Source organism: Panicum virgatum, chromosome 9K (genome assembly GCF_016808335.1).
Source record: "Panicum virgatum strain AP13 chromosome 9K, P.virgatum_v5, whole genome shotgun sequence".
In the NCBI taxonomy this organism is placed as follows: domain Eukaryota; kingdom Viridiplantae; phylum Streptophyta; class Magnoliopsida; order Poales; family Poaceae; genus Panicum; species Panicum virgatum.
Window position 1 is genome coordinate 17,777,216 of NC_053144.1, and position 20,117 is coordinate 17,797,332.

Consider the following 20,117-nt stretch of genomic DNA (forward strand, 5'->3'; position numbering starts at 1 on the left):
CTAATGTGCCTATGAGATAGAAACCCATTAGTACACCCTATATATATGAGGGAGGGGCTAGGGGGGCGATGACCTGAGCCGCACCACCTCCCTAGCCGCCGCCCCTCCCTCTCTCTCGGCCGCCTCCCTTGCCGTGCGTGCGGTGCTAGCACACCGACGCCCGGCGTTTCATCCCCGTACGTGTGGACTCCGTGGAGGCGCTGCTGCGACTGCTGCGCTGATCGGCTGCTGGGATCAAGTACGAGGAGCTCGGTTCGTGGGACGTGATCGACTACTTCCTCTACATCGACGCGCGACTTCTTCCGCTGCGCTGCGCGTCTAGTGGTAACGATCTATGACCTTCTACTCGCAAGTATCTTGGGTTTATGCGGTAGTGATGCTAGCGTAGCCTACCCGTTTCCCTACAGTGGTACCAGAGCCATCTTGCGTAGTTTTTTGTCTGGATCTTTTGCATATAGGTGATATGTTGTTGTAGTAGATTGGATCTATTACTTTTGCACGGTTTGATTAGATCAATTGGTCATAAGGGGTTAAAATTGGAGCGAGTTGATTGCGCGGCATGTGACAAAAGATTAGTTTGTGTTCTTTCTCTGTTATGCATACGACATGTCCCTACCGGCTGGAATCACCATCGGGACTAACTGTGTGCATAGTCAGCAGATTGAACCAACAGATCAAGGTCATGTGTAGATGCAGTCTTCTCAAGTGAAAAGTTTGCACGGTCAAGGTGATTGACCTAGTGAAAATTGAGGCATTATGAATGGCTCGGATTTGAGGTGATGCGATCACTCTGATGAGATTTTCATAGGGATTCCATAAATGCGATCTGTGTAATTCCGTGAGGTTTTCAGGGCGCTGCTTTCTCGCTGTTGCTTTCTCGCTGTAGCGGCTTCCCAAGCGCTACTTTGGTAGAACACGTCGTACGCCTAACTTGTTTTTGCAGGGTGTGATGTGAATGGTATGGCCTCAATGTCATGTGATGATGTATGTGATGATTTGTGCGGTCTGCGTGTCGCAAGTTAACACAACCGGGTTGAGGTTGCACCATTATTGTATAACGACCTGCGTGTCGACTTGTGATGTTTGAATCCTCATGTAATTATTTCACTAGCTATTAGATGTAGTAGCTTAGTATCTTTTCATAGAGGTTTCAATCATGATGGCGATGATGATCACCACAAGACAGGACGGATGGCAATGGAGGTCACCTTGGAGCCATGGCGATGGAGCCCATTGTGATGCAAGAGGCCATACTATTCACAATATAATATGATTATATGCCTGTGATGTTTATTTTCCTGTCATACTATTCTTTCATGCTTTTACATATGGTGGATGCTTTAATCATGATAGAATAGCTTCCCTCAGAAAAGTTTGAGTTTTTGATGCCTTTTACCAATAGCTGCACCTATAAATTTTGATCGTTGTGTGGTAGGTTTACCAAAGTAGAGTACCCTCAGCTATCACTTTTGTATAGGGTGGATGTCGGACATTCACAAGCATAGTAATGGTTTACTCAGCAAAGCTATCAAAACAGTTTTGGGCTTTAAGGCATAGGGTTGGGGCCGGGGCATTGGATGCCACCCAACAAACAAGAGTCGCATAGAGATGTGATTAGTAATTTGTTACTTACCTGTATCACTACTTTTCTAGCCGTGATGCTAAAGCTCACTAGAATTTTAGTGATTATGGATCTTGAACCACTATATGTCATTAGAGGGAAGATGACTTTGATATAGTAGGTTGTCTTTTGTTAAATCAGTTAATGAAAGTCTTTACATAAACTTAGTGCTGAAATCTTGCTTTACTTTAATGTTGTAGATCATGTCTGCCAATAACAATTCCGCTTTCAATTTGCGTTCTGTTCTTGAGAAAGAAAAGTTGAATGGAACAAACTTTATTGATTGGTACCGCAACCTGAGAATTGTTCTCAGGCAAGAGAAAAAGGAGTATGTTCTTGAGCAGCCATATCCTGATGATCTCCCTGACAATGCAACTGCTGCTGATCGCAGAGCTTATGAGAAGCACTGCAATGACTCACTTGATGTCAGCTGTCTGATGCTCGCCACCATGTCCCCTGATCTGCAGAAGCAATATGAGCATGCGGATGCTCATACCATGATCGAGGGGCTGTGTGGGATGTTTCAGAACCAAACCAGGACTGAGAGATTCAATATCTCAAAGTCCTTGTTTGCGTGCAAGCTGGCAGAAGGTAGCCCAGTCAGTCCTCATGTGATTAAAATGGTTGGTTACATTGAGACTTTGGATAGACTTGGTTCTGAACTTCAGATGAATGGTTTGGATAAAATATTGAGTGAGTTGCATGGGATGCTAAAAACACCAAAGGAGAGCATTAAGAAGAATCCCAATCATGTGATGATGATTCAGAAGGGGAACAAAAAGAGAAAGCGTTGGACGCCTCCTAATCCCAAAGGTAAAGGCAAGGAAAAGAGTTCCGGTGGTGAGTCCTCGGGCTCTAAGCTAAAGCCAGCACCTAAGGCCAAATCTGGCCCTACTTCTGAAGATGAATGCTTCCACTGTCATGAAAAGGGACATTGGTCTAGGAACTGCAAGAAGTACTTGGAAGAAAAGAAGAAGAAGAAGGGAAGTGAGACTTCCACTTCAGGTATAAATGTTATAGAAATAAATATTGCATTATCTTCTAGTGAATCATGGGTATTTGATACTGGATCGATGATTCACACTTGCAAATCGTTGCAGGGTCTAAGTGAGACTAGAAGATTTGCAAGAGGCGAGTTGGACGTTCGGGTCGGCAATGGCGCAAAGGTTGCGGTGTTGGCGGTCGGCACCTACCACTTGTCTCTACCCTCCGGATTAGTTTTGGAATAAAATAATTGTTATTGCATTCCTGCTTTGAGTAAGAACATTGTTTCTTCTTCATGTTTGGAAGAAGTTGGTGATTTTAAGATTGTAATTGAAAACAAACGTTGTTCTATCTTTTGCAATGGTATTTTTTATGCTCATTGTCCATTGGTGAATGGATTATATGTTCTTAATCTTGAGGATAAATCTGTCTGTAATATTAATACTAAGAGACTTAGACCAAATGATTTGAATCCCACTTTTATTTGGCATTGTCGCTTAGGTCATATAAATGAGAAGCGCATTGAACAACTACATAAAAATGGATTGTTAAGCTCATTTGATTTTGAATCATTTGACACATGTGAGTCTTGTTTGCTTGGAAAGATGACCAAAGCGCCTTTCACTGGTCAGAGTGAGAGGGCGAGCGACTTGTTGGGACTTGTACATACCGATGTATGTGGACCAATGAGCTCAATAGCCAGAGGTGGTTTTCAGTACTTCATTACTTTCACTGATGACTTTAGTAGATGGCTATATCTACTTAATGAGGCACAAGTCTGAATCGTTTGAAAAGTTCAAAAAATTTCAGAATGAAGTACAAAATCAATTAGGCAAACAATTAAATTTCTGCGATCTGATCGTGGAGGAGAATATTTGAGCCTTGAATTTGGTGATCATTTGAAGCAATGTGGAATTATTCCGCAGCTAACTCCGCCCGGAACGCCTCAATGGAATGGGGTATCCGAACGGAGGAACCGAACCTTGTTGGACATGGTTAGGTCCATGATGAGCCAAGCTGATCTTCCATTGTCATTTTGGGGTTATGCTCTTGAAACTGCTGCGTTCACACTGAATAGGGTTCCAAGTAAGTCTGTTGAGAAGACACCATATGAGATATGGACTGGGAAGCGTCCCGGATTATCTTTTCTCAAAGTTTGGGGATGTGAGGCTTTTGTCAAACGTTTGATATCAGATAAGCTCACTCCAAAATCAGACAAATGTTTCTTTGTGGGGTATCCTAGGGAAACCAAAGGATATTATTTTTACAATAAGGCGGAAGGCAAAGTGTTTGTCGCTCGCAATGGTGTTTTCTTAGAAAAGGAGTTTCTCTCAAAAGGATTTAGTGGGAGCAAGGTGCAACTTGAAGAAATTCAAGAAACACCCGAAACTGTTTCAGCACCCACTGAAGATCCACGGGATGTGCAAGATATTGCACAACCCGTAGTTGAGGCACCAGCCCCACGAAGGTCTATAAGAGCACGTCGCGCTACTGACAAGCTCAACCTCCTTATTACGGAGGAGCGCCATGTATTATTGATGGAAAATTATGAGCCCTTGACCTACAAAGAAGCAATGATGGGACCCGACTCCGACAAATGGCTTGAAGCCATGGAATCCGAGTTAAAATCCATGCATGATAATCAAGTTTGGAACTTGGTCGATCAGATTGACAGTGTAAGACCTGTCGACTGTAAGTGGATTTTTAAGAAAAAATTAGACATGGATGGAAATGTTCACATCTATAAGGCACGATTGGTGGCGAAAGGTTTCCGACAAATTCAAGGTGTTGACTATGATGAAACCTTTTTGCCCGTCGCAATGCTAAAGTCTGTTCGGATTCTCCTAGCAATTGCCGCATATTATGACTATGAAATATGGCAAATGGATGTCAAAACCGCTTTCCTTAATGGACATCTAAGTGAGGATGTGTATATGACACAGCCTGAAGGTTTTGTCGATCCTAAAAATGCTGGGAAAATATGTAAGCTTCAGAGGTCCATCTATGGATTGAAGCAAGCATCTCGGAGTTGGAATATTCGTTTTGATGAAGTAGTCAAAGGGTTTGGCTTCATCAAGAATGAAGATGAGCCTTGTGTTTACAAAAAGGCTAGTGGGAGCGCACTTGTGTTTCTGGTCCTATATGTGGATGACATATTACTGATCGGAAATGATATTCCAATGCTTGAAGCCGTTAAAACCTCATTGAAAAAGAGTTTTTCGATGAAGGATTTAGGAGAGGCGGCTTATATTCTGGGTATTAGGATCTATAGAGATAGATCAAAAAGGCTAATTGGATTGAGCCAAGACACGTACATTGACAAGATATTGAATCGGTTCAATATGCAAGATTCCAAGAAAGGTTTCTTGCCAATGTCACATGGCATTACTCTAAGCAAGAGTCAGTGTGCTACGACACCTGATGAGTAAAAGAGGATGAGTACGATTCCTTATGCTTCAGCCATAGGGTCGATCATGTATGCTATGCTTTGCACGCGCCCAGATGTTTCCTTTGCTCTAAGTGTTACGAGCAGGTATCAGTCAGATTTCGGTGAACCTCACTGGACAATTGTAAAGAGTATCCTTAAGTACTTGAGAAGAACTAAGGATATGTTCCTAATATTTGGAGGCGAAAATGAGCTCCTTGTAAAGGGTTACACCGATGCTAGTTTTCAAACAGACAAAGATGACTCCAAATCGCAATCCGGTTTTGTTTTCTGCCTCAATGGTGGGGCAGTGAACTGGAAGAGTTCGAAGCAAGATACGGTGGCTGATTCGACGACAGAGGCCGAGTATATTGCAGCTTTCGAAGCTGCAAAAGAAGCTGTTTGGATCAGAAAGTTTGTTTCTGACTTGGGTGTTGTTCCTAGTGCGTCCAGTCCAGTGGACCTCTATTGTGATAATAGTGGTGCCGTTGCACTAGCAAAGGAGCCTAGAACAACTAAGAAGTCCAGACATATACTGCGGAAGTATCACCTCATCCGTAACTTTGTTGAGAGAGGTGATGTGAAGGTTTGCAAGGTGCACACGGATTCAAACGTTGCTGATCCGTTGACGAAGCCTCTCCCACAACCAAAGCATGAGGCGCACATGAGATCTATGGGTATTAGATACTTACATCAGTGATTCTAGTGTGCGTGGGAGATTTTGTGTCATGAGTATGTTTATGTAATGATAAATAATTGTTATTTATTCCATGGATGATTATTTTACATTGATTATCAAGTTTGTGACTTGTTCGTGAAACTCTTTGTTGAAAATGATATGATTCTAAATTATTCCTAGTTTATGTCGTTGTGTGGGACAACAACGACGTTGAGACTAGCACATGCATTAATTGATGATCATGTTTCACGGATCATGGATATGGAGATATCGGATTAATGATGTGGACACATGTTGGTGAACATGGTGTTGGATTGACCCACTCCAAGACAATGTTGGGATTGTTATTTTGTATGTGCCATCAGTTGTTCTTGAGTGTTATACCTACTGAATCCTTAGACCTGAGATCGCCATTGTTTCTCACTGTGTGTAGTGGTGCATCTTGGGGCTGCTAAACGCTACTCCGTGACTGGGTAGTTACAAAAGCAGCTTACAGGTATGTCATGAAACATGGAATGGGATGTGAGCGGATCAAGATGGAATTTGCCCCTCCTAGGTAACGGGAGAGATATCTCTGGGCCCCTCGAGATAGTTGGATTTGAAAGTGCATGGCCATGCCAAAGTGATTAAAGAGTTAATCATGATGACTAAAGGTTAGTTATGAATAGAATCCACTATTAGATCGAGAGAATGGTCGAGCTATCACAAAGGTGGCACGCATCTCGCTTTGAGCTTGACTGATATCGTGTGGCAAAGGGATCGGTGTATGAGTATATTTATGGTTCGGCCGATATGATCTTTATGTGTATTTGTGAGTCACTATGCCCTGCTAGGTGCCGCTATTGACTTGTGATTCGGAAATGATTTCCGATCACGACCACCTACACATGAAACTAACGGGTCACACACTTAAGGGGTTTGGAATGTTGGAAAGCTTGCATGTATGATTGTCTCTAGTGCAAGTGGGAGATTGTTGGTGATATGCCCAAGAGCCCATCATCACAATACGGTTTAAAGGCCCAAGTGGATATTGATCCAAAAGGGATTAGGGTTACTAATGGGCCTATGAGATAGAAGCCCATTAGTACGCCCTATATATATGAGGGAGGGGTTAGGGGGGGCGATGACCTGAGCCGCACCACCTTCCTAGTCGCCGCCCCTCCCTCTCTGTCGGCCGCCTCCCTTGCCGTGCGTGCGGTGCTAGCACACCGACGCCCGGCGTTTCATCCCCGTACGTGTGGACTCCGTGGAGGCGCTGCTGCGACTGCTGCGCTGATCGGCTGCTGGGATCAAGTACGAGGAGCTCGGTTCGTGGGACGTGATCGACTACTTCCTCTACATCGACGCGCGATTTCTTCCGCTGTGCTGCGCGTCTAGTGGTAACGATCTATGATCTTCTACTCGCAAGTATCTTGGGTTTATGCGGTAGTGATGCTAGCGTAGACTACCCGTTTCCCTACACCAAGTACCACCACTGTTCTGTTCTGTGGGCAGACCTCGCACTGAAGTGAATAATCCCAAGCCAGCCATAAGCTAGCAGTGGTGGTAGGCTGCTAGCTAGTGGCTAGTGCACGTACTGCGCCGGCGGGCGCGGCAGGCATGGCGGCGCCGGTCGAGGTCGGCGCGCGGGGCACGGTGGGCTCGCTGGTGCTCCGGGAGGTCGAGTACTTCCGGAGGGTGGAGGTCGGCGGCCACGGCAAGAAGAGCAGCAGCAAGGTCGCGGCCAGCGGCGGCGGCAGCCCCCGGAGCAGCAGCAAGAAGCAGCAGGCGAAGAAGAATAAGGGCGGCGGCGCAGGCAGCGGGTCGTTCTTGCCGAGGATGTGCTCCTCGGCCGAGGTGGCGGAGGAACCCGGCAGCGGCAGCGGCCGGAGGGAGCGGCCGGCGAGGGTCCGGTACCGGCCTCTCGGGGAGGAAGGGGACGCTCTGCCTCAGGAGGACTAGCAGGCAGCTGCTGATCAGAGGACATACAGGATGGATTGGTGGAGCATTCTGCGCCAGATCCTGAGAAGTGTATGTGCCGATGGGTACTGGGTGATTTTCTTGCTTTTTCTCAGTGTATTTCTTTTGGTTTTCCCTCCATATCTTCACTGTTTACAACTAGTAGATCAGAGGATCATGTATGGCTTCTCATAACTTGTATCCATGGCTGCATAACAGCAGGTCCATACGACCATCTTCAGTTCTCAAGTGTTAGTGGCTGTTTGGTTCGTGGCCATCATTAGCCTTGCCACACGCTCGCCATGCATCTTGTGGCGGCGAATCTGCCACACTGCAAAACGACGAGCATAAGAAAGAAAACGACAGGAGCAAGAAGCAACGAGAGCAACGACTTGTGGGTTGTGGCAGCCACAGCAAAAAGCTGAACCAAACAGCTGCCTTGGCTCCGTGGCTTGCCGAACTTTACGCAGGCAAAGTGTGGCCGCGAACCAAACAACCCCTTAGTGTTGCGAATGGAGAAAGCCAGAAAGGTGTATGATGAGATGATGCATACAAGTCCCTGTGCATCAGACATGATTCACAGAGTGCTTAATACATTTATGATCCACAAACAACATAATGGAGAAGACCAGCTATGAATCATTTCAATTTTGAGTCACGGTTATAATTGTGAGAAGAAAAAAAAGATACCTTTCTCACTTAGTTTCCTTTTCTGGGTGGTTTTATAATATTAGGATAGCCCATGTTTCACTTAGTTTTCCTCGATAGAAAATGGTACTTTAACCTACTCCATGCAAGAATTGTTAATCCAGTAATCCTGGATGAACTATCATTAACTCGTAAGTACAGGGTTCACATGAGATGGAAACACCTACACTTTCATGGCAGCAAATTCGCCCCATTCCTACTAATTTTGTTACATTCTGTTATATATCTAGCCCTATCAAGAATAAATTTAACAACTGCCGCACCATAGCTTATAACTAATGACAAGCAGAAAACACAAGAAAAATGGTGTATATCTACAGGGGCTACATCACTCGGTAGAGAACTCAAACAGCATCGTATGCTGGTACTTCTCACCAGGGTGAATGACAATAGATGGAAAATTAGGTTGATTAACAGCATTTGGGAAACCTTGCGTCTCAAGGCAAAGGCCAGCATGCTTCCCGTAGACCATACCTCCTTTGCCCACAATGCCATGAAGAAAATTTCCAGTGTAGAACTGCACTCCAGGTGCATCTGCCCAAATGTCTAGGACTCTTGAGCTTGACGGGTCTGCTACTTTTGCCACATGTCGCAAGCCTAACCTCACTTCACCAGAGTCAAGCACGTAATTGTGATCATAACCACCAGGGACCTGATCAATTCTGCTTCCAATCATGTTCCCAGTCAAGAAATCAAAGGGAGTACCGCTAACTGGCATGAACTCGCCTGTAGGTATTGAGGTTTGATCTACTGGAGTTAACTGAGAGCCCCATATCTGGACCGAGTGCGAAAGCACATCTCCTGAGTTGTGGCCTGCAAGGTTCCAATAGGTGTGCTGTGCTAAACTGATGGGTGTGGCCTTTTTCAATGGTATGCCTTCCATCTCAAGCTTCAGTGTTGCACTTGGAAGAAGGGAATATCTCGCAGTAACAGAAACATCACCTGGGTAACCTGTTTTTCAAAGCAATAATATTCATCATATTAAGACATTTAGACAGTAATTGTTTAGAGAAGTTAATTGTCACAGTACCTTCCTCTCCGTCTTTACTATAATACTTAAAGGTGATTGAAGGGTTGTGCCCTTTGTTATATTCCGCAACTTCCCATACAGTTTTGTCAAACCCTTTAAATCCACCTGAATAAGGAATTGCATGCATCAGTGAATGGAACATGGAAGCAAAAATAATTGAAGTGACATAGATATCATTTTTTTTTTCTACATCCAAACATGCATCTGATCGAGGTTAGGAAGCATCCCCAACGCAATAGGTATATCAATAAGAGAACATATAACAGAAAGTATCTGATAATAAACACATATTAACTGCCTATAGTTCAGTAGTGGGCAACGGAAAAGCAGAGACTGCTAGCACCATGGCTGTTGTAGTTGGCAGCAGCTGCCTACAGCAGCGCTGGCATGCGCTTCCCCCAGCCTTCTCTTTTGTCATAACCATCTTCTTGCAAGAGTGTTCAATCTCATGCTAAGGAGGTTCAGACTGACGATTGAAGTGCAAGTAGGTCGATTCATTCTTATTGTTTGCCTATAGAAATGAAAATGTCAATCCCTTACCTCAACTGGACCTAAGGTAAATTGCTACTTGTGTCCCATCCTATCTACTTCTAAGATAAGCCTCGTTATCTACTTTGAAAGCATATCCTATTAGTTATTTGACTAGAACATTTGGTATTTGATGACTGGCTTGGGTCCATGGTTATTAATCAGCTTAAACAATTGATATGTGGTTTGGGAAATTCTAGAGTGCAATTCTTATGGCCATGCCTACAGACTAGATCCAAAAAGAACGGGCAGCAGTTATTGTCATTCAGCAAGCAAAAAAAAGTATCAAGGCAACAGCATTTTATTCCCCGCTAAACTATTTTTGGGTCCATCAAACCCTCTCAGATTTTAATTACAGATTATTTCGTTCATGAGGCCGGTTATGAGTGGTTTGCCTGCCAACACTCCTGTAGTGTAGTGGTAAGCTTCCCAGTTGAGGAAGGCACCAACCAGGGTTCATCCTGGTGGCAGCAAAAAATTCCCTCGCTGGCAACCCAAAAAATAGTGGCAAGGCGCCGGCCTGTGGCACCTGTGGTTGGTTTGGGCCCTCCTACCAAGGGGTAGTTGCAGTGGTCGCCAACCCAATGGGTCATGGTTAGCCCAGGTTCGGTGCAGCCATATAGGGTGAAGCCGGGGTTCGGGTGTTTTCTCGGCCGGCTTGGCTGAGATTTCTTCTTAGTGCAATGCCGTGGAGGCAGTCTTTCCCCCACCGGTCAAGGTTTTTTTTTATGAGTGGTTTGCCTCTGTAGGCCTCCATGAGACAATGTTTTTATTCAAGCATACATTAATATCAAACAAGTCCCAACCTCCTCTTATCCTGTCCTGGTGGCGCGGCTGCTATTTGTTGTTGTCATTTTACTACTTGGTTTACGACCGTATCCATGATAGTAATTTACAGTTTCAACATATAAGTGATTACCAAAAAAACAGTGCACAATTGTCCTATTCTAAGGGTAAACCAACAATGTGTTTGATGAGAAATGAAAATTTTACAGTGTGGACATTGAAAGCTTTGTATGGCTACAATTAATAGCTCACCAATAAAAAGCTATGCCCATCACAATTAATACCACCAATAAGAAGCTATCCCCATTGAAAGCTTTGTACAAACTACACAACGTGGATATGAAGTTAGCCTTTGTTATACAACAATCATAGCAGTTGCATCCCAGTTTGTCAGTCATTTAGTATCAGGATTGTTGTAAGAAATTATTCATCATCAGTTATACTTGCACGCTGAAATAAATTTAAATATTTCGCTAATGAAATGTAAGTATGTAACATTCAAGATTTGTCTTACCATGAAGAGTGTTTGGTGGGTTGTTGATACTCAGATTGTGCTGCACCCCATTTAGAGTGAACTTTCCATCCTTGATTCTATTTGCAACTCGACCAACAATGCAGCCAAAGTAAGGTGAAGTTCCGTTCTGATCAAAGAGATAAACAACAGTCTTACTTTTGGGACAAAGTAAATACCAATTCTTGATATTTCCTCTCTTAGCACCAAAGCAATTCTTGATCACTGAGATATATGTAAATACCAATTTAAACTGAAGACAGCTAGTGGTCAATAGAGAACTACTCATTTCAGAAAATTTTAGCATGAAATTAGGTAACTGCTTGAAGATATGTAATACTTCATAGTGACAATTCAGAAGAATGCAACAACACACAGTGATCTAGACATCAAGAAAATTAAGACTGCAGCACTTAAAAGCAATACAAGTTAGCCTGAACTAGAAGAACTAAATGTACAGATTTTGAAAAGTAAGATAAAAACAAAAAAAAGGTTAAGACTAGTGGACTTGCAAAGTACTGTCTCAAGTCAGAAAATTAGACATTTTGGACATGGCATGGTATTTGATGGGCACTTTGACCACTACATTCTACTGGAATTTCCATATACAGTTCAATAAAATTTATGAGGAATTTGAGTATTTTTAAAACAAACTTCAGAATTCAGTTCTGTCTGTAACCACACTATTTCCTGGTTTCTATCACCAAACAATCAAAAGCATTTACTTCTATAGCAAGTACACAAAATGTTGACTCCTTGCTAGTAGTGCCAGCTGGCCAACACAATGCAGTTTGGCAAAGTGTGTCTCAAGCTGAAAAAAGGGTGCGGTTTGTGGAAGAGTCACACAGCCACAATCTTCCACCTGTTTTTTCGAAAGTAGCTTCTGGAGCACCAAATCATACTACCATTAAGTAATATGCAAGACTTAAAGATTTTAGAAATAGGAAAATATGTACAATAACTTAAAAGTCACTGAATAAAACTCCAACAACAAGCTACAGTAATGAACACATATTGAAACAATAATCAAGTGTGACTGATCATTGAATTATTTTAATGCTATTTCCAAATTAAACGCTATGACTAAACTTATACTGGGAAGTTGAAATGTTACTTAAGGAATTGTTAAATCTTTAAGAAAAATGGTGCTAGAATTCAGATCATAGGAAGTCAAAGTTGCCTATAGCACTATGATGCCAGAGGCATAATCATTGAACTCACGATGTATTATTAGTGCTATAAGATACAAGAGTGAGGCGTATCTAAACCAAATGAGGTTCACGTTTAGAATTACCTTTTACACTTCAACTTCAAAAGAAGATTTTCCTTTTGCCACTGAACAAACCTCTATTATCGCATCTACATCTACTTCTACAAAATGACACTTGTCATTTACCCCTGCACCATATTCCTTTTCACCACTCATCGTTTTGACCATGAAGAAAAATTCAAGAAAAAAAATAAAAACAGAGAAGAGAAGAGAAGGGGAAAAAACATTAATCACGGCAATGGAATGACCAAATGTTTTAGTAGAGTTGACTTAACACAGCAGATGCTAAAAGTAGAACTTACAGAGATTAAAGCATTTATTACTGGCAAAAGTGTTTTAAAGATTTACATTATAATACTGTAGGTACTAGGTACTAACATTAATTTAAATTTCAAGACATGAATCAATGAATTTGCTGCACTTTGGCGAGAAAAACTAAAATTACTACTTTATCTTATTGCAGTATACTTAACTATTACAAGACGCAGGCTTTAACTGAAGTAACCTACGAGCCAAAACAAAAAGAAAGAGATCCTTAGCACAAACGCAGGGACATTTACACAAGCTAACAAAAAAAAATGCAGTGCTTGGATACAGAAAAAACAAGGCTATAGCACAAGTTGACTTCCAAAAGTCCGAAACCAAGAAAATATCTTCTTGCAGTCCTAACTCTAGTCCCGGCGTGATCTCGGAGAAATGAGCCAAATGTGCTGATCAATGGCTGTAAATGGGAATGCATGCATCAAGAACTCACCAGATACGGATCCAGCGAGTCGAACCCAAGCACCACATCAGCGAGAACCCCTGGGAAGAAAACAAGCAGAACACCGTGAACCAAAAGATTCAGGACCACAAACGGCAAAAGCAAGCAGAAACTTCTCGGGAGGGAAAAACGCACCGTTCTTGTCCGGGGCAAGGAGCGAGGTGACGGCGGCGCCGACATTGGTGAGGCGGACCCGAAGCCCCCCGCCGTGGAGCTCGAAGAACTCCGGCGCGGGCGGCGGCGCGGGCATGGAGAGGAGGAGGGGCCTGGGAGAGGTCCCGCGGAGGCGGAGCAGCGGCGTGGGGGCGGAGAAGATGGTGACGGAGGCGAGGAGGTAGACGGCGGCGAGGAGGACGAGGAAGAAGGGCGGGGTGGCGCGGAGGATCCTGCCGGCAGCGGCGCGAATCTGGGACTGGGGATCCCGGAACCGGTTGGACGGCAGGTGGTGGAGGAGCGGCTGCGGCTGCGGCTGCGCGCGGGTCGGGGTGCGAGGGGTCCGAGGGGAGAGGGAGTGGTGGTGGTGGTGGTGATTGTGAACCCCCACCAGCTGCTCCATTTGCTCCGGCGCTCGGCGTCCCGAATTCCCGGGGGTTTGGGTTCAGCTCCGGATCATCTCCAATGGCGAGGCCGGCGCCCGCCAAGGGGACACGGAGGGCGCTGGAGCGAACGCCGTTGGCGCACCCCGTGTTCTTCCACGGGCTCAGAAATCAACTGCAGTGGGGGCACGTCAGTACGTCACATGCTTTTGAGTGAGGGAAGGAAAAAAAAAAGGAGTTTGGCTGCTGACCTGTGCTTTGAAAATAGCCATCCGATGCCGCTAATTAGGGAAACTCCATATCTGATAAAATTACAGTCCAAAAGGAATCCTTTCTCAAGAGATAACACTTGACGCGAAAGGACATATAGTCTAGTGGTTATAAGGCAGCACATGAGATCTTGAGTTCGACTCCCCGTGAGAGCGAATATTTTAAAATTTAACGGCGTTACATTCAATGATAAGCAACGTTCTCATCGATAGCGAGGCGTCTATGGTGACTTCGTCAATCTCAAGAGTTTACCAGCTCAATCTTCAAATATGCTCATAGGGGTGTAATTGTGCGTGCGTTGTAAGTGTCTGAGTTGTACTGTGTAATCTCAAAAAAAAGAGATAACACTTGACCAAACTATTCAGTACAAATTAGAACGGTTTAACAAGATTCCATAACATCAGGGATATTTAAATATTACCATCCCTCCTCAAGGGACCTAGATTCTGCATCACTTGGTGTAATATATTTTCTTTATTAGTATGGCTTCCATCATGTGTTCTCCTGGTCCTGGAAGAGTAGTAATACTCTATACTCTATACACCGTGGAGAGGAAGCCCTCTCGGCGCTCCTCTCACCCGGTGTCGACACGTGCCGCTGTCGGAGGGGACGCCCGACGCGGGGCGTCCTTTTGCTGTCACCGCGTGCCGGGCCCGCGGCGACTTGGCCCCACCGTCTCCAACGCCTCTCGCACGTGTGGCCACAGGTGAGGCCCCCTTGACCCGCTTGAACCCCTTCAACCCAGCTCCACTGGGCGCCGCATCTTCTCCCTCCACTGGGAACCTCGCCGTCATCGGAGGAGAGAGGAGCTCGGCGGCCGCATCCGGGCGCCAAGGAGGGGGCACGGTTGGGCGAGTGCCGCGGCCAGCCGTGGATGCGGAGGGGCAGGTGGGAAGGGCCGGCAACGACGTAGGTTCCTGGACGCGGAGGTGCCGGTTCCTGGATGCGGAGGCGGAGGCGCCGGTTCCTGGACGCGGCTCTCGGGGACGCCTCACCCAAGTACGCGCGGTGACCGGCACCGGCAGCACTTGGATCCGGCCGGGCACGCCTGGATTCGGCCGCCGGCGTTTGGTCCAGCGGTGGCGCGGGGAGATCACGGGCGGGGAGGCCGGCGTGAGAGAGGAGGAAGAGAGGGAGGCCCGGATCTGCCTCCCGCAGCCGAGGAGCTCCGCCGCGGTCGCCCCGGCTCCGCCGCGAGAGAGGGAGCAGAGCCGGCCGTGCTCGCAGATCTGCCGAGCTCGAAGCGGCTGACCTCGAGGCGGCCTAGGTTGAGGCAGGCCTCCACCGGACCGCCGCCGCGCGCGGGCCTTCGTCGTGCCGCCTCCGCGCCGCCATGGCCGCCGCCATCGCCACGCTGCAGAGGGAGGAGGGAGCTCGAGGTCGGGAGGGAGAAGGGAGGGAGCTCTAGGCTGGGAGGAAGGAGGGAGGGAGCTGGAGGCTGGCAAGGGAAGAGGGTTGCGCTGACGGCTAGCCGACCGCCGCCCTCCGCCGCTGGAGAGAGCCGAGGTGAGTGGATGGAGAGCCGGCGCGGCGAAGCGCGCTATTGGCCTAGTAATGTAGAACAACACAAGTTTTTTACTTTTGTATACGCAGCAGCAGGGTCTATAGGCCCAACATGTTCCAAAGGGCCAACTAATAGCAGCAGAACCAGCCCGAAGACAATTGGACCTTGCAGGATGCTGGTATTTCCACCAGTGAAGAAAGTCAACCAAAACAAATTTGTAGTCTCCAAACCAGAACTCCTGGAAAATGTACTCCACACAAATTCAACAAAATGGAAAGAACTGAAAAGGCAGATGCTATGTACTTTATCGGTGACCACAAAAATGCAGCTAGTATTTCCAGCTTATCTTCGTAACAAAGTATCCAATAGTCACAACAGATTATTCATAGGTACAGTTAGAATTTCCTGTAACTTGGTAAAGAACCGATTCTTCATTGGAAATTTGAATCTCAACAATTTATTTATCATATGAATTAACTAGTGGTATATGGACAGAACTATAATTGTTTGTTACCTTAATGTCTCTGATATGTCTTCCTCTTTCCGTTTGGATACAACATAATGTCTGAACCGCAGCGACCACTTGTAATTGTAAGAATTTGTCCCAAATTCCATTAAAAGTAAATTGGTGATACTCAGAGGCCTATCTAACATCCAAACAAATTCTAGGACTAGATACTGAATACTTAACATAAAAAGTTACAACAGGTCAATGTAGCAACAAGGGTTAGGTTAAAAGAGTGCACTAAAGTTCATAGAGACGTAATAAATCATTAAAGCTGAGAAATGAGTCGTTTTCGAAAATGAATAGATTCCACTAGCCCCTGGTATAACTTCACAAAGACTTGGTGGAAGACTTTGACCTGGTAGCCTGGCAGCAAATATCAATATTGATCTTAAGAAGAAAAACAGCAAGTTCAACAATCAGCAGTATGGACATCTCCAGCTACCTGGCTGTAGGTGGCTGGTTCATCCAGGTTATCTTCGACAAGTATCTTTCCTACAAGCTCCGGAGGTGGGCAGCCAACTGTGGCATCGACCATGAGCTAGACAGGCTTCGTGTTGCTTTGCTTCGCACACAGTCAGTTCTCCATGGAACTGAGCTGGCGCCCACACTCCCCCACAGCTCTCTTCCATGGATGCAGGAGCTCCGAGATGTCATGTATCATGCAGAGGATCTCCTAGACAAGCTTGAGTACAACCGCCTCCATCATGAAATGGAAGAATCCAGTGCAAACGAGAGCAGCAGTAGCCCAATCAGCGCCTTCATGCATTCCCGGTTTCGTGACCAAGGTGCCCCAGCCTCTAGCCCGGAGCCCTGTTGGGATAGATCAACCCAGGTAAAGAATAAGATGGTAGATCTATTGGAGCGTATCATTGTTCTCAAGGCGTCGCCTAGGCGACGCCTAGGCGTCCAGGCGCCGTCCACTGATTTGCGCCTTGCTCGCCTAGGCGCCCGCCTTGCTCCGCCTAGGCGTCCAGACGCCCCACCTTGCTAGGCGTCCGCCTTACCGCCTTGAGAACTTTGGAGCGTATTGAGCAGGTTGCAAGTGGAGTTAGTGAAGCACTCAGCCTACCCAGGAACATCAGGAGCAACAATCGCAACATCATGACTAGCTCAATAGCCCTTGGGAAAATCATTGGACGCGACTTCAAAGCCCAACAGTTGGTAACCACTCTAACAAGCTCTCAGGACGAGAATCCAGTGTCTGTTGTCTCTATTGTTGGGGTAGGTGGCATAGGCAAGACTGCTTTAGCACAGCATGTGTACAATGACACTAGAATAACTGAGAACTTTAATGTGAGAATGTGGATCTCTGTTACTCATCTCTTTGACGAGTTGAGGATCACAAAAGAAATGCTGGAGTCAGCTTCCAGCAGTCGGTTTAGGCATGATGGCACAACAAGTTTCAATAGACTTCAAGTGGCGCTCAAGGCAAGGCTTGCTTCAAAACGGTTCCTCCTTGTCCTAGATGATGTTTGGAACAGTGACAACACTACAATAGCAATAGAAGAAGAGAACTGGCGGAAGCTGCTAGCCCCCCTAAAGGATGGAGCAAAGGGGAGCAAGATACTTCTGACAACTCGGTCAAGTATGGTGGCTGAGATGCTGCAATCGTCCTATATAATTAGTTTGGAGGCCTTGCTAGTTAATGACTGCTGGTCCCTGATAAAGTCCTCTATGTTTGATGAGACAAGCCACAACATCAACTCACAATTGGAGAACATTGGAAGGAAAATTGCTGAGACACTCAGTGGTCTTCCTCTTGCTGCAAAGGTTGTAGCTAGACACCTGAAACATAAACACAGTGTAGATGAGTGGAAACAAGTCTTGCAGAGAAATGCAGTATGGGAAGAAATCATGCCAATTCTACGAACGAGCTATGACAATCTGCCACCACACCTAAAACAGTGCTTTGCATATTGCAGCATCTTCCCCAGGGACTGGGAATTTGAAGCTGAGCAGCTGATTCTCCAGTGGATAGCACAAGGTTTTGTACGCCCAGATGCTTGCAGGAGAGTGGAGGACATTGGGATGGAATACATAAATAATCTGTGCAAGAAGTCATTCTTCACAGTTCAGAAGAAAGAATTTGTCAGCTATTATGTGATACCTCCTGTAATTTATAAGCTAGCAAAATCAGTTGCAGCAGAAGAATGCTTCAGAATAGGAGATGATGAATGGATAAGAATCCCCTCATCAGTACGCCATCTGTCAGTGCATCTAGATAGCCTTTCAGCACTTGATGATACAATCCCATACAAGAATCTGCGCACTCTCATTTTCCTCAATAGCAGAACAGTGGCTCCAATCAAAGCTTCCATCCCTCAAGTGGTTCTCAATAATGTAAGAAGCCTCCGAGTGTTGGATTTATCACCATGCATGATAGACAAACTTCCTGATAGCATACGGCAATGTGTGCATCTCCGGTACCTAAATATCTCATCAACTATGATCACCACACTACCAGAATTCTTGTGCAAACTCTACCACCTACAGGTTCTGAACTTAGCAGGTTGCAGGCTTGGAAAATTGCCATCCAGAATGAACAACTTGATTAATCTACGACATCTCACAGCAGCTAATCAAATTGTTTCCTCCGTAACAGACATTGGCAGGTTGAAATACCTTCAGAGGTTGCCCATTTTTAAAGTTACCAGAGAGCAAACACAAAGCATAGTTCAGCTTGGGTATCTACTAGAGCTCCAAGGATCCCTCCAGATCCGAAACCTTGAGAATATCAATACTCCTGATGAGGCAAAGGAAGCCATGCTCTGTAAGAAAGGCCAACTATCTGTGCTGCAGCTAATGTGGGCCCCTGATCTAGATGAGGTAAATACAAACAAGGAAGAGGATGTGCTAGAAGCTCTCCAACCACACGAAAATCTAAAGAGATTAGACATCATGGGTTGGATGGGAGTCAAATCCCCTAGTTGGCTTGAGAACGAATGGCTAAGTAATCTTAAGCATATTTTCCTAAGTGGCTGCAATGCATGGGAGCAGCTTCCACCACTTGGTCAACTTCCCTCCATCAAAACAATCTGGTTGCAGCGTTTGAAAATGCTAAGGCAGATAGGCCCAGAGGCATATGGCAGTGGCAGCCAACAGGAGCCATTCCATTTGCTGGAAGAGCTGGTGCTTGATGACATGTCAGAACTCAATGAGTGGTTGTGGAGTGGCCATACAATGAGGAATCTACATAACGTTGTGATTAAGGATTGCAGTAAGCTCAAAGCACTGCCTCCAGTACCTCCTAACCTTACAGAGATAACAACAGCAAGGAAGGGGTACTGGATGCCATACCACCATGATGTAAAGTTTGCACCTGCAACCACTGCTAGACCCAGTGTCTCATCTCTTTGCATATTCAACTGTCCCTTGTTACTTGCAAGATTATCCTCACCAATGACCATTGAAATCACTGCAAGCTTTGGGTTACTTAGAAGCATTATCACTGATCAAATGATAATACTCAAGTGTCCTCTTCTGAGAGAAAGGCTTGAGCTCATTGAGAGCCTAGATATCCAAGATTGCTCGGAAATCACCTCCTTCAGCGCAGACGATAACGATATTCTCCTACAGCTAAAGTCACTCCAAAGCTTATGTATCAGTGGTTGCAATACTCTGCGTTCACTCCCTTCAACCCTCTCCAGAATAAAGTCCCTGTCTAAGTTGGTCTTATGGAACTGCCCTGCATTGGAATCACTGCCAGAGGAACCACTGCCACTATCCATTAGGAAGATTGAAGTTGCACTCTGTCACCCACTGCTCAAGGAGAGACTGAAAAAAGAACATGGCGTTGACTGGCCGAAGATTGCACACATTCCTTGGGTCGAAATAGATGGTGAAATTCTGCAGCAGAAATTGCAAATAGGAAAATAGTATATTTTCTCGATCTGAAACTTAGAATTCAATATCGATAGATATTGTCATGTTGATGCTACTTTGATTTTAGGAAAGGAATTTGGTGAGCCAAATACTTCTAAAAGTAAAAAAAGATTAGTTTAGCTCAGAGCCTCAGAAGAAGTACTAATATGTGAACTATCATAATACTTCTGAAAA

The 20,117-nt window shown here is 45.3% G+C and overlaps 3 protein-coding genes and 1 long non-coding RNA gene across 4 annotated transcripts; 2 read left to right on the plus strand and 2 right to left on the minus strand.

Annotated features, from left to right (window-relative positions):
• Nucleotides 1–7,176: 7,176 nt before the first annotated feature.
• Nucleotides 7,177–7,896, plus strand: LOC120650522. The gene has a single exon (XM_039927675.1). The coding sequence runs from the start codon at nt 7,309–7,311 to the stop codon at nt 7,648–7,650; it is 342 nt and encodes a 113-aa protein (XP_039783609.1). The 5' UTR covers nt 7,177–7,308; the 3' UTR covers nt 7,651–7,896.
• Nucleotides 7,897–8,447: 551 nt separating this feature from the next.
• On the minus strand, nt 8,448–13,960 carry LOC120650521 (galactose mutarotase-like). Its single transcript, XM_039927674.1, has 5 exons — nt 13,379–13,960; nt 13,235–13,284; nt 11,214–11,340; nt 9,386–9,490; nt 8,448–9,306 (listed from the first exon to the last, which is right to left on the minus strand). Exons 1-5 carry the CDS (start codon nt 13,797–13,799, stop codon nt 8,684–8,686), a joined length of 1,326 nt encoding a protein of 441 aa, XP_039783608.1. The 5' UTR covers nt 13,800–13,960; the 3' UTR covers nt 8,448–8,683.
• A 2,182-nt stretch (nt 13,961–16,142) lies between these two features.
• Nucleotides 16,143–17,276, minus strand: LOC120650526. The gene is made up of 2 exons (XR_005665647.1): nt 17,131–17,276; nt 16,143–16,871 (listed from the first exon to the last, which is right to left on the minus strand). It is a non-coding gene; the product is annotated as an uncharacterized LOC120650526 (long non-coding RNA).
• Nucleotides 16,457–20,067, plus strand: LOC120650523 (disease resistance protein RGA2-like). Its single transcript, XM_039927676.1, has 2 exons — nt 16,457–16,917; nt 17,079–20,067. The coding sequence occupies exons 1-2, from the start codon at nt 16,486–16,488 to the stop codon at nt 19,935–19,937; spliced, it is 3,291 nt and encodes a 1,096-aa protein (XP_039783610.1). The 5' UTR covers nt 16,457–16,485; the 3' UTR covers nt 19,938–20,067.
• Nucleotides 20,068–20,117: the final 50 nt, after the last annotated feature.

Coding starts and splice junctions, on each gene's coding strand:
- LOC120650522 (XM_039927675.1), top strand. CDS start 7,309: ATGGCGGCGCCGGTCGAGGTCGGCGCGCGGGGCACGGTGGGCTCGCTG.
- LOC120650521 (XM_039927674.1), bottom strand. CDS start 13,799: ATGGAGCAGCTGGTGGGGGTTCACAATCACCACCACCACCACCACTCC. Junction 13,285..13,378: donor CCTTGCCCCGGACAAGAACG/GTGCGTTTTTCC, acceptor TTTTCTTCCCAG/GGGTTCTCGCTGATGTGGTG. Junction 9,307..9,385: donor TAGTAAAGACGGAGAGGAAG/GTACTGTGACAA, acceptor TTTGAAAAACAG/GTTACCCAGGTGATGTTTCT.
- LOC120650523 (XM_039927676.1), top strand. CDS start 16,486: ATGGACATCTCCAGCTACCTGGCTGTAGGTGGCTGGTTCATCCAGGTT. Junction 16,918..17,078: donor AGAATAAGATGGTAGATCTA/TTGGAGCGTATC, acceptor GCCTTGAGAACT/TTGGAGCGTATTGAGCAGGT.